The sequence below is a fragment of the Astatotilapia calliptera genome, chromosome 22 (assembly GCF_964374335.1).
Source record: "Astatotilapia calliptera chromosome 22, fAstCal68.1, whole genome shotgun sequence".
Lineage (NCBI taxonomy): Eukaryota > Metazoa > Chordata > Actinopteri > Cichliformes > Cichlidae > Astatotilapia > Astatotilapia calliptera.
Genome location: NC_137442.1, coordinates 12,328,029 through 12,342,276, shown reverse-complemented (window position 1 = coordinate 12,342,276; position 14,248 = coordinate 12,328,029). Strand labels below are relative to the sequence as shown.

Sequence of the window (14,248 nt, the reverse complement as noted above, 5' to 3'; positions counted from 1 at the left end):
CTACATCCAGAAGATTACATTTCCCTGAGAACATTAAGACAGTGTCTGCTGATTTGTTCTTACTTCAGCATGGTGTTTACAGTGCTTACATTTATTAGAGCACCACACAATGTAAGGTTCATGTCACAGCTGCCATAAATTAAAAGCACTGGTAATTACCAAAATATTTTTTTATGTTTCTGTAATGGTTAATCCACCAGCATGCACAAGCTCTTTAATCCAAATGACAGTTTTAATGCTAAAATATAGTTCTTGTTGTTATCCATGAATTTTCTAATTTACTGTTTGACAAAAACAAAAGCATAAAAAAAAGGCATGCACAGCATTCTTTTTTGGATTAGACACTAAATTAAAGTTATTTACTTCCATTCATGAGCAGAAAAATTTGTCTTACTAGTTGAATGTTGCACTTGATTAATTTCTGGATTCTCAGTGACAACTTTCGTCTTTTATTAAGAGAGTGCACTAAAATTCCTAAATCCACATCCAGAACTCTAAAACTTTATTACTTCTAGCCCCAGCTCTGGAAACACATTCTTAATTTAAAGTTATCCTACAAGCAAACAGAGGATCAAACAGTCCTTCTTGGTAGTGATAATAAGATGACTCCAGGAATCACCTTAATTCACTTATATAGCTTTAACTGAATTTCAGGTAGAGATAATCATCACTGCTTTGATTAGTCACATCGTGGCAGTGTTCTGTACGTGAAAAAAACAAAAACAGAGCAAAGCAAAGTCTGATTGCTAAACTCTTTTCCTTCTTCAAGAGCCAAAAAATACAATTTAAAAATTATGAATTTGAATTCAAATGAAACTACTTTGTACATTTTGTCATCATTACTAATGTTAGGGCTACGAGCAGTAGCAATAAGCCTACTGACCCATGTTAGTATAGTTTCAAAGACAATCTAAATGGAAACTAAAAGCCATCTCAGCTCCAGGCTACGTTTTCAAGATGTTTTAGTCGCTGCTCCCCGTCTGTGCTGAAACACTCTTTCAGCTTGAGGTCTTGGCGCTTGCTCAAGTCAATGAAGTTAAAGGATTCTCTCCTGCGAAGCTACACCTTTACCCTATAGGCACTTTGAAATTGACACTGGACAGGCAGCATCACCCACAAAGGCCAAACCAATTTGGTAATGCCCTTTCGTCTGTACAAAGATCAGAAATCAGCACACCCGTGCACATGGCAGACCGTACTATTTGATTAAAACGCGCTTCACAGGCTACATGTGACAAATCCCACGAGAACATCACGCACATTTAAGGCTTCCTTTAATCAGTGCCACCTCGCTTTGATCGCTCTGAAATGAACGTTTGTCTCGCTGTCCCACAAGTGTTCCTGCGGGTACGTATCAAGATGCAGTTCGTTGCATCGTCTGTCAGTTTGATGGGAGAGCAGGGACGAGTCAGTCTTTCCTCCGCCTTCCTACACCGCCCCTCAACACAAACAAACCCCACACAACGTGAGCTTCCCTCTCCTCTGCAGCAGTGCCACTGTACACAATGGGATGCTCCAAGTCGCTTAGTTCTTCTTTACCCACACACAAAACTAATTGCACTGCCAAACGCAGAGATCCTGCATAATTCATGTTAGCTGTTCGGACCGCGGGGGGAAGAAAAACAAGAATGAAAAGAAAGTCCAACCCAGGGGAAGATGTTTCACATGTGACTCACATTGACTTAAAATTAAAAACACAGCTTCTCATAAAAACCTCTCTCTGTATTTGTCTGTGTCTGAGATGAGGAAATCGGACAGGGCGGCGTGATGGCATATAAATTCTGGATGAGGTACAGGCACTTTTTGAGAATTGCACTGCTGTGAAGATGTTATATACTTCATTACAAGAGTGCCTGCACTGATTCAGGAGCAGCGGAATTACAGATTGTCACAGTATATGGGAATAATATCAGTACAGATCAGCAACTGCAAAAACCTGTACAGACGGGCAGGCGTAAGTGTACAGTGTGTCCACAGTTTCAGGAAACACAAACACTTTGTGGCAGCAGGGTCTCATTCTTGCGCGTTAGCCACTTTTCATTGTCCTTTCTAATCTTTTTTAATGTCAGCAAGACTTCATTTTGTCCACCTTGACCTTTGTGTTATCCACATTTTATTAGCCAAACACCAGTTGGTTAAAACAAAGTAACAATGATTGTTAGTTAGTCGTTTGGCACTTTCCCGTTAATCAAACTGCATGATATCTGATTGGCTTCAGTTTCAGTCCTATTCAGTTGTAGTGAAGGCCACAGAGCTGCTAAAGGTGGAGACCTGCACAAGCTGGAGGAAAATACTAGAAACTATGGCTGAATTAATTCGATTTTTCTGGGGAAAATAAATAAGAGTGTGCTGATGGCGTTGTGCTACCTGGTATAGCGTGTCGTCTATTAATGTGAAGGTCGGTTGTTTGACCCCTGGCACCAACCTGCATGTCAAAGTATTGTTGGGTAAGATACCGAAGCCCAGTTTTCCCCTGACCCAATGTTAGGTTAAAGTGCTTAGTCATAGAAAAGCACTTGTATAAATGATTTAATAGGTGAATGACACTTTCAGTTGTCAAATTGAGAAGAAAAACACCATCTAAGCACCTTTTATTAGTTAGTTTAGTAGCCGTTTCTCTTATAACTGGATGTGTAGTGGCAAAAGTTTAAGAACCACTGCTGTAATCAGTCGTGTTGTTTGAAGCGCACTTATAACATGTAATAAAAATGAAGGCTAATGTTTACCGCCAACTTAACCATTCAGTACTCTGCCACAACATAAGGATGGCTCCCTATGTTATGTCATGCTGAGAAGAGGCCCTGATACAAACTCATGAAACACTGAAGACACTTCATCTCTCAGCTGGCTTGGGAATGCCTTGGGTTCCCCTCCAGAAGAGATGGAAGAGTATCTCTGCTCAGATTGCTGCCCCCACAACCCAGACCCACATAAGTAGCAGAAAACAGATGGATGGCTAACTTTTTTTTTTTTTTTTAATAAACCAATATCTTTAATGAGATCGATAGTTAAGAATTTAAGAGGGCTATTTTAAAGGGGGAACAATTAATCCGGTAGCTCTAAAATGTATTGACAGATGATGAATCAGCACCAACTTTGACAAATGATTAATTACTTTGGCATTTTCCAATTCCATCATTGTTTTCAGTTGAGTAATCTCTAATCCTAATTTAATTTATACATTTTTTAAATTATTGCTCAAGTGTTCCAAAATAGTTTAAAACTTTTACTCTGAGTTCTGAGAATGCAAGTTAGGAAACCAGGCTTTCAAAACCCCCAAAGATATTAACTTTATTATAAGAACAGACCAAGAAAAGCAGCAAATCTGATGTTTCTGAAAATACTTTAGCAATTAATATAATAACATAATATACTGGAAATTACAAGAATTTTAGAGGATTATTATTATAAGTATTATTTAATGACAGTTTTTGTTTTCTAACATCTCTTTTGCCCATTATGTAAGTCAGCCCATGAAGACAGCGATCAAACAAACTAATTCATCAGCAGGCGTCCAGACTTGTGTGATTTTGAACCCCCTCCCCCTCGCAGTGACGTGGTGGTAAAAGTGCAACGTGGACGGGGCAAATAACAACACGAAGCCTCACCTGGGGCATGAACCGAAACTAAATCATGTGTCAAACGTCCCCGACCCCATCCACGTGCTTACCTGTTCTGCCAGCCTTGGATCAGGTTGGTGTATTTGCTCAGGACTCCTTCCAGCTGCCTCTTGCGCGCCTGCTGCTGTTGCTGCAAATTCATGCTGTTCCCCAGCACAGTTGCCCGACTGCCTCCCGCTACAGCCGAGCCTCCCAGGGAGCCGGAGCCGGGGCTGTGCGACCCGGGCCGCCCACCGGGCTTCCTCGATGATGAGCTCCCGCGGAGGTCCGCGGAGGAAGAGTTTGCTTTGTTGGTCCCGGGATGCGGACTGCAGAGCGTCTTGTCCATCCTGGCGACGGGACGGCACACAGCAGGAGGAGGAGCAGGAAGAGAGGGGAGGAGGGAAAGGAATGGACCAGAAGCAGCAGCAGAAGAGATTTTTAGCAAAGCATAAGTGCTAAACGGGGTTGTGTTTGTCTGCTAAACTAAAGCAGAGGCAGTGGATGTGCAGAAACTGCGCTGCGCGGCGGCTTTATGCGTCCCTCGGTGCGTGACACAGCTGACATATTCCTCGATGGTGTTTGAGTCCCGCTCTGTCCTCTGCAGTGCGCGGCTGTGTGGCAATGTGGGTCTCATCCACCGTTTCTCTGGTAGGAAGGACAGCAGAGCGCAGACACTCCCACTCTACTCTAGACCTGCCCCCGGATATTACCTACTATGCACTCTCCTATGAAACGTATCGTCAGACACCCCCCCCCCCCCCCCTCCGTCCAAAAAAAAAAAATTGGAAAGGGCAGGAAAAGCCTCACATGACACATATTTAAGCTGATACGCATGACTTTTTTTGTGAACAGTGACAGCTCACTATGTGCATGTATGCATGCCTAAACTACAATAATTGTGGATGAATAAAAACACAACTATACTGACGGAATGTTATAGGAAAGAAAATCCCCCTAAAGTCCCTAAAGCTTCACTATAGGCGCACTTTAGGGGGACTTCTGTGGAGATAGTCTGTCTAAATATAAAACAATGTGTGTTGGCTTTGACAAATAAACTAAAAAGTCTGGATTTGACCAAGAGAGTGTAGAGTTTAGAGGTGCAGCTTGTTTGTGAGTCTGTCTGCCTTCAGTTTTGTATTTAATAGCTGAAAAGCATGCTTTATTGTGTTGGGATCAGGTGACTGACTTGATCATTGAAGAATATTCCTGTCAAAGTTCACCAGAAGGCCACAAACACAGGACAAGCTCAAAACGTTTTGCAGTTTTAATGGGCAGATGAACAACAGCTAGGAATCCCTACAGCAGGGGTTAGTGTGAGGTAAGATGTTCAGGTAAGTTTAATACAGTTCAACTCAATTTAGTTTTATTTCTATAGCACCAAATCACAGTAGCAGTTACCTCACAACGCTTTGTTAATGTAAAGTAAAATCCTGCAATAACAGATAGAAAACCCCAGCAATCAGTTTTAAAGATTTTTATTGGCAGTTCACTACATGTACAGGACCTACAGGATATACTATAAGCACGTACTTGGTAATAGTGGCAAGGGAAAAAACTCCCTTTAAAACCAGCAGAACCAGGCTCAGGAAGGGGCAGCCAAGTCCACCACTAGTTGTGGCTGAGGATAGGGAGACAGAACCGACAACAAGCTGTAGAGCTCAGTAATAAGGGGACTAGTTCAGGTCTTGGATATCCAATACTAAAGTCTTTGAAATGAGCAAGGGGAGAGTGGATCAGACAGATCTGCACATATCCAGTTGAGAATGAGACAGACTTTCCAACATATTCCCACATTAGTAGGCTAACAATTTGGTGACAGGTTGTGGTTTTGGGAGTATAAATACTGCATTGAATGAAGATAAGAGACAGGTGTGCCCATTCAGGGTTTCCTGTGACCACACCTGCCACTGAAGGACACTGGTTCGTTTAGATCCATCTCCATATTCAAACGGACAGGGGAGAGAGAGAGAAGACAGGACCATATCAAAGCAATATCATTGCCTCAATCATGGCTGACATGTTGTTTGCTTCGGATTATCAGCTGATTTTCTCCTTCACCATCATTTATATTTCCCACCAAGGTACAAATTAATCTTGGTTTTATCTTTACAACTGTTTTTTTCCCCATAACTGTGCAGGCTTCTTTAGATGTTTTCTTCAAAAAAAAATAATCTTGGCTTCCTGTTCCTGAGTGTTAAAGTAGTTTGTACCCTGCTGATTTTTCCATCTCTAAAGTGCTCTCTGTGATAGGTTTATTCTAGTTTTTCAACCTAATGGTGGCCTCCCTCACTTGCACTGAAATCTCTTTGGCACTCATGTTTACAGATAAAATAAAAAGTAAAGGAAACATTTCCTCACCTGACCACGAATCTGCTCAATCAGTCAAGTGTTAATTTAATTTTGAGCTTCTGAAAATGGGTGATTCTGTATTTAAAAAAAAAAAATAAGTCTCCATAATTTTTTTGTTATTAAGCCCATCGAATTTAAGCTGAAGGTCTGCACTTCAATTACATTTTGGCTTATTTGATTTAAGATTCACTGTGGTGGTAGTGTAAAAACGAAGAACTAAAAAAATGTGTCTTTGCCTAACAAATTATGGACCTAAGTGTACAGCAATTATTCAATCTATAGTCTATATTAATACCACAAATGTCATGGGATGAGAGGCAAAGTACGTCCTGAATAGGTAAGAAATACAAACAACAATTCATGCTTATTCATGATAAATTAACCTAATCTCATGATAATAAAATAACATGTCACAATCAACACACGTTTATACTCATAAGCAGACTAGTGCAATGCATACTTGCCAGTGCAGCACAGTCATGATTAAGAATAAAGGTCCAATCCAAATAAAGCAACAAAAAAGTTACACAAGCAGCAGAAAAAGGAAGGAAGCCCTTACTAGATAGCTTGTTTTATTTCACAGTCGCTTTGTGAGAGAGAAGCATGTGAGAGGATGTAGTTTAGTGTGAACGGGGGGATCTCTTCTTTGACTGCTTCATTTGTAGCATTATGGCCCTGTGAGGTGACTCTTTACACTTTAAAAAAGCAAGTATTTACAACTGGATTAACATTAAAATAAAATGTAGAAAAATATTATAATTGTGAACCAGACTGGTGTATTGTTACACGAAAGCTATATAGCTAAATGTATGGCACCAGATGATTAACTCTGCTGAAAATGGCTGGTGTTGCACATTGCAAACTGAAACAATAAAAAATATACATATGCACAAATGCACATTAAATAAATCTAAAGGTTATAACAATATTCACCGTGATCTCAGTGTCAGTTTTTAAAATTATTGGTACTCTGTTTCAGTCACTAAAATTCTGGCTATAAACTTCATATATTCTACCTGTGAGTGAGATTTAATTTTCTCATTATTAAAGGAAAGTCCTTGTGAGAGATGCGCAAAAGATCTTTCTGTATACAGTATGTGCCAGAATGAAACGATTCAGGTGTGTTTCAGCGAACATTTGATAGCTTTTGATTTATTTATTTTTTCCCAGAGGAAGTTAAAACACAATACACGGCTGAGTCATTTTTTACATGAGAGAAAGGATGTTAGGAACCCATTTATGTGTAAAACTTTCTCGTATAATACACAAAAACTACTGGTACACAGGTTACATTTTAAGATGTTATTACTTTAAAAATTGTGCCCTGGGTATTTAAGCACTAGTAATGCCAAGCAACAGTATTTTTTTTTAATAATCATTGCTGTAAAAACATTGCACAAGAACCACCATGCAGTAAATGCAGAAAGACTGTTAAAGAGATAACAGACATGGACATCAACTACAAATAGCATTTTTTTGAACTGCAGATTCTGCTTTACTCTGCAATTTCTGTGGCCCGAAGAGAGATTACATCCAACCAACTCAGTAGACTACATAGTATAGTGTCACTTTATATTTTACTTGCATGGCTCACTTTCATTTTTATAATCCAGGAAACTAAATAATATGAGGAAAGACTTTTTTTCTGTGAGCAGATATGGTAAAAGAGACTTGACACCAAAGAAGTATTAGTTTGAAATTACTTGAGATAGAAGCATGGATATATTTCTAATCAAAGCATTATATAACCTATTTGTGCACATACCCTCACAATCACAACCATGACAACCAGGGTGAAAAGGACACTTTAATGAAGACAAGACTGAAGACTATTGCAGGCCATTAAGAAGAGACTGAGATTGCACTGAGAAATCGAAGGCGTGCCGCAATGAATCTCCACAAGATGCTTAACAGGGCACAGAGAGATACTGGCTGCTTGTAAAGCAGAGCAGGTCAGCCACTAATCAGAAGGTCGGTGGTTCGATCCCAAGGCTGCATCCTGGCTGCATGCCAAATATCCTTGGGCAAGATACTAACCCCATGTTTGCCTACTGGTGGTGGGCAGAGGGCCCAGTGGCGCCTGTGTCCGGCAGCCTCGCCTCTGTCAGTGCGCCCCAGGGCAGCTGTGGCTACAATGTAGCTTGCTATCGCCAGTGTGTGAATGTGTGTGTGAATGGGTGAATGACTGAATGTAGTGTAAAGCGCTTTGGGGTCCTTAAGGACTAGAAAAGTGCTATACAAATACAGGCCATTTACCATTTACCAATATGAGAGAGAAAAAAAATCCTTGGGCAACAGAGAGTCAATGGTTTTGTTGTAGGCTCGTGCTTGAGGTCAAGGCGGCTTGATTCTGACAATGTTGGGGTTTTTGTTTGTTTGTTTTTTTTACAGTTGATGATACAGTAGCAGTACTAGTACCACAATCATAGTGCCATAATCCTATACATCACAGCGCTGACAACACTGTTATGTTAATGTGAAACTAATAGCTTTGACAAAATCACAAAATTTTGATGGGCCAGAAATGGGAAACTCTCTTTTTGATGTGATGGCATCAGGGCAGGCAAGACAAGCAGTGCTTTTCAGGTTAATCAATTAAAACCAAAGTTAAAGCGATGCCTGTCCATTGATCTTTTTTATAATTTTAATAATTATTAGATTTTGCATTTTATAACAACAAAAACAAAAATACAACAATAAAGAACAAGAAAAAACAAAACAAAACAGTGAGGTTTTAACATCTGTTGCATTAAGCTGGAACGTCCGCTTCAGGTAGACAAATAGGTGCAAAAACTGTCCCATTTTTCCACCGAAGCTTCAGTCGCGTGATGTAACCTTCCCACATCTTTTTTTGCAAGAAACGTCTCAATCATTCTTTCTTTCCACTTTTTAAGTGTTGGAGTATGGGAGTCCTTCCAATGTGGAACTTCTCCTTTGTCTCCTAGTGGACACAATTTAGGTGATATGGGCAAGTTACAAGGTGTCCATCCCTGCATATATTTCAATACAGTTTTCCAAACTGGGAAAACCAGAGGGTATGTATCAAAGTACCTTTAGTTTGGTGGCATTTCCAACACTGGTCATCTATACCAACACTTTGTAGTTAGCTAAAAGTCAGAGTTGTCACACTGCTGGAGTAGATGCCTCAACACAGACCTTCAGTGACACTTTACTCAAGGATTTTGCATTAATAAACTTGGTAGACATATTTCTACCATAACATTGCCAGGGCAAAAGTTGTGGCTTTCCCAATCCTCTTTGTCTGACGGATACAGGAAAATGCTTAGGACACTGTCTGTAATTTCAGGCCAAATGTTTGGTCCTGCAGCCAACCAGCCCATGGAATACAGCACACAGGTGAACAAAGTGAGGCAGGAGTTTGTTGAATTCCCCTTGTGACTTTTATAGGCTTTCTTCCTGCTAAAGACTTTTGACAAGAAATTATTCATATTTGAGCTTTAATTCAACCTCTCTTTTAACCTATAGGTGGCAGTAAGTGGCTAAACTTGTGCCGTTTGGCTGGGATAACTGTCAGTTATCTCATTAAAACAGAATAATCCAGTACAGAGAAGCTGACACTATGATCACATGATCCAGGCCACAGGTGAAGATGAACAAACTAATGTCACAGTTTCCAAGCATTTCAGTTCAGTTCAGTTCATTTTTATTTCAAACATTTCAAACATGTGCCTTCACAATCATTACAAAATATCATTCCATTATTTGTTTGAAAAGGAGTAGGCTGAAGTATTTACTTATTTGTCCCTACCCCCTCAAGTTTTACCTCTCATTCATTTAATTTTTTTTTGTCTTAAATTAAACAAACAACATATGAAACATATGAAGTAAAACAAAACATAACATACATAAATCAAAAACAAGAAATTAGCAAGCCCCACCACAGTATAGTTTCTTTCATATGAAAAATACAGAATGTGTATATTTGCAGATACACAAGTATCCTCTACACAGTAGCTCATATATGGCAGTAGTAAAGCACAGTATAAAATGTGCAGTGCTTTCTGATCCAACATATGCTTTGCTTTCCCCAGGACGGCAATGCCCCGTGCCAATTTCCCCCGAACATAAGTAATGTGTGGCTTCCAACAGAGCTTGTGGTCAATGATCACCCCAAGAAATTTTATTTCATTTACTCTTTCTAAATATACATTGTCAACACATATTTCTACTTCGATGTTTTTCTTTTGGTTTCCAAACAACATAAATTTGGTTTTATCTAGATTCAATGATAATTTATTTATATCAAACCACTTCTTTAATATCGTTAATTCCTGTGTGATCATTTCCAAAACCTGTGGCAACTCCACACCTGAACACAGTATATTTGTGTCATCTGCAAATATTACAAACTTTAAAATCTCCGATACTCTGCAGATATCATTTAAGTACATAATAAACATTTTTGGACCCAGTACTGAACCTTGAGGTACTCCACAAGCTATATCCATCAAATTAGATTTATATTCATTTATTTGTACATATTGTTGCCTATTCCCTACATAGCTTTTTAACCATTCCAAAACCACTCCCCTAAACCCGTACTTTTCCAGTTTTTTTAATAGACTTTCATGATTAACAGTATCAAACGCCTTCTTTAGATCTAAGAAAACTCCGAGCGCATACCTCTTATTATCCATACATTCCGTTATCTTTTCCATTAAATCTATCAGTGCCAAAGCTGTTGATCTGTTGCTTCTGAACCCATACTGACTATCTGTCATTAATTCATATTTTTCCACAAAATTGTCAAATCTTTTTATGAAGAGTTTTTCCAGTATCTTAGAGAACTGGGAGAGTATTGACACTGGTCTATAGTTTGTAAAATGATGTCTTTCACCAGTTTTGTAAATGGGAGTAACTTTAGCAACTTTCATTTTTTGTGGAAAAACTCCTTTTTGAAACGACAAGTTGAATATATATTTTAATGGTTTTACGATACCATCAATAACTGTCTTTCATTCTTCATACAGTTATTTTCAATCATGTTTTATTTTTGTTGTTGAATATAATCGTTGTACCATTCACCTTGTCATTAGATGTCATAATAATTAATTATTGACACTATATTTTTGTTTGTAAAGCATTTGGTTTTCCTTTTTCTTGCCAGGTTGTATTTTTTGCACAAATGAAAATGACTCTGATAGATGTATGTTTTTAAAAACAAACACTGATAAGTCACAATCAGCATTTCTTAAAAGTGCTCTCTTTGGATATTCTGAACTATTTTTATCTGATACATATAGTTATAATACATATGTGGAGATGTATGAAATAAGCAGAACACATATGAATACCAATGTAAATAGATTTTCAACATTCTTTTTTACTTTAAGAGTGAAATATTGGAATAACTAAATAAGAAACGGTTAATGGCAGGTGTGTTGCTTTGTACATAAACTTTATCAATGTGCAGATTTGTCTGGATTGCTCCTGCTTATTTAATTGTATCTTGAACTGGAATAAACAAGGTTTCCTCACTAAAAAATTAAAGCGTTTATGTCTATGTGCTGTCCTGCAAATAAAAGTCCACAGAGAGCAGAACCACTGTGGTACTGAAGAGCAACTTGCAGTGACCCGGCCTGGTAACAACTTAACTGTAGTTGGTACTCCAAACACCTCAAGCACAAGACAACACAGCACATATAGCGTCTCAGCTGTTCCTAGAACTGCGCTCTTCTGGACAGAGATCTCGGATGTTGTTCCTTGGCAATAGGGTCTCATCCCAACAGGCAACATTGCGATGATTGTGAAAAGTCATCACTATTTTATGTCTTGGAACTGTGAAGACGTGGGGAATTTACATGTTGGGAATGACAGTGGGCCTCTAAGAATGAGAGAGGGTTGGAACGAATCTATACATGTGCTCTACGTGTGAAATGAAAATAATAAACCTAAAAAAGTATTAAGCACCTTAAATCTGTATAATTTCAAAACCTGACTGGGTTTGGAATACACTATGTGATGGCCAAAACATGAAGCTATTTTATTGTTGTCACCAGAGATGGGCAGTAACGCGTTACTTGTAACGCGTTACTGTAATCTGATTACTTTTTTCAAGTAACGAGTAAAGTAAGGGATTACTATTGCAAAATCGGTAATTAGATTACCGTTACTTTCCCGTAGGAACGCTGCGTTACTGCGTTACTAAAACCGTGATTTTTTTTGCGAGAATGTCTCATGACAGTGACGTAAGCAAGTGCAACGTTGGTGACAGCAGCTGTGTGCAGATCAACAATGGATAATATATCAGTGCGGGAGAGAGTATGAGCGTGCAGCGTTTAAAGTGTGGAAGTACTGACCTTACTTTGAGTTTGATTCCATAAAAAGTGACAAAAACATTAGCGTCCATCGTGCGTGGGAAGAAAACTTCTTTTTACAGCGAAAAAAACCCCTAAACTTCCGAGCAAGCACCGAGTAGCTACGACGTGATGGGAAACTCACAGAGACACTCGCGCGGATTCTTCAACTGACCGCAGCACACCTGCACCAGGGTAACCCTCCGCCTACCCTGCTCCTGCTTTACAGGTGAAAATAGAGCAAAAGGACCGCTGAGTCTTTGACTTTATTTATTTTCTGCTGTGTTTTACTTGCATCTGTTTGAAAGAGTGAGTGAAAACACAAAAAATATTTTATTTTATGTGCTGGAATGTGCAGAAAATAGGTTTAAATGTTAAACTAATTTATTCAAGTCAGAGAATGTTGCATATAATTAAATGTTTTGCTTGATGCATAAAGTTAAAAGATTAAAACTGATAAAACAAGTTTTAAAAAGAGACTTTTCCATTTGATTACATTTTGTATGATGGATTATGTAGAAAAAGTAGAATTGGGCTGAAAGATCTATCGCTTTATCACCTCTTCAGGTTGTAAATCGTGTTTTTAAAAAGTAACTAAGTAACTAAGTAATTAATTACTTTTGAAAATAAGTAATCAGTAAAGTAACGGGATTACTTTTTTGGGGGAGTAATCAGTAATTAGTTACTGATTACTTTTTTCAAGTAACTTGACCAACACTGGTTGTCACTAATATCACAAACACCTTGATGTGATTATGTTCGACTGGATGGTTTGAACTTCTGCTCGAAGAATCTTTTACGGCCACAAGTGAGGTTATATTGGAATATACTGAGAACCCAGAGTGTATTATGAGGACGTGAAAGAGTGCCTTTTGCGTAACTATGAGACGCCTTAGGCCGTGACAAATCGTCAGTATGTTGCGTGTTGGGAATGATAGTGCTCTAGTGTCTTATACACAGTAGATTTTAAGACATTCTAGATGTATTATTGAAATAAGAAAAAGAAGAAAGACACAATTCCTATAACCTACAAAGCTGACTTCACAGCAGCGCTACAGCTACCTCAACAAGTCACACTTTGTTGAGAAAACTCATTGCCGCTGCTTATATCTGTGAGCTCATGCTTTCATTCACTACCCACAGTTTGTGACCCTAGGTGAGAGTAGGGATGCTGGTAAACCTAGAGTGTTGCTTTTTTGCTAAGCTCTCTTGAAATTTAGTCCAGAATCATCAAATTAAATGGTGGAGATTTGGACTTGTGCAGACACGACAGTGTAACTTTGTTTTCTGTTACCATACATTCATCTTCCTTTGCACAACACGCCATTTGCTGTTCTCTATACACACGTGTTTTCTCTCTTGCGGGCATTTGCACAAAAGTCCCCTCGCCCAACGTGGGGCTCGAACCCACGACCCTGAGATTAAGAGTCTCATGCTCTCCCGACTGAGCTAGCTGGGCTTCTTCAGCAGCAAGGCTTTAAGATGGACACAGGTTCTTATAGCTGGGGGAGGTTGACTAGCATTTCAAGCGCAGGCAAAGAAAGCCAGGAGCCATTGCACCAGCGTAGGGTCTGACAGTGGGTCGGAGAATTTCATGCCCATACCTAACTGCACTCATTGTGCCGTTGCCTTGCCTGTAGAGGCCTGTGCATACCTCAGTGCATGTGCCTCTCCAGACCATCACTGACCCACCAGCAAAGCACTCATAATCAAGGATGTTACATTCAGCATAAAGTTCCCCACGACTTCTCGGGAAGCTTTCACATGTGTTATGTGTTCTAAGGTTAAATCCGCTTTCCTCTGTGAAAAGCACAGGGTGCCAGTGGTGGAGGTGGCAATTCTGGTATTCCATGACAAATGCCAGATACAAGCGGGATTTCAATTCAGGCTTCCACTTAGAAAGCAGAGCTCTGTCATGTTAACGAAAGCTCTTCACTACAAAAGTTCCTATAACCTGCAAAGCTGATTTCACAGCAACCC

The 14,248-nt window shown here is 39.3% G+C and overlaps 1 protein-coding gene and 1 non-coding gene across 3 annotated transcripts in view; both read right to left on the bottom strand.

Moving 5' to 3' along the window:
• The window catches only part of osbpl10a (oxysterol binding protein-like 10a), a 102,150-nt gene extending 97,761 nt beyond the window's left edge, over positions 1 to 4,389 (bottom strand). For both annotated transcript variants that reach the window (XM_026155847.2, XM_080296568.1), the window contains exon 1: positions 3,671 to 4,389. In XM_026155847.2, coding sequence (XP_026011632.2) covers positions 3,671 to 3,948 — 278 coding nt within the window. In that variant the 5' untranslated portion in view covers positions 3,949 to 4,389. The remainder of the gene's footprint in view (positions 1 to 3,670) is intronic.
• Positions 4,390 to 13,654: 9,265 nt separating this feature from the next.
• trnak-cuu (transfer RNA lysine (anticodon CUU)) lies at positions 13,655 to 13,727 on the bottom strand. The gene has a single exon. It is a non-coding gene; the product is annotated as a tRNA-Lys (tRNA).
• Positions 13,728 to 14,248: the final 521 nt, after the last annotated feature.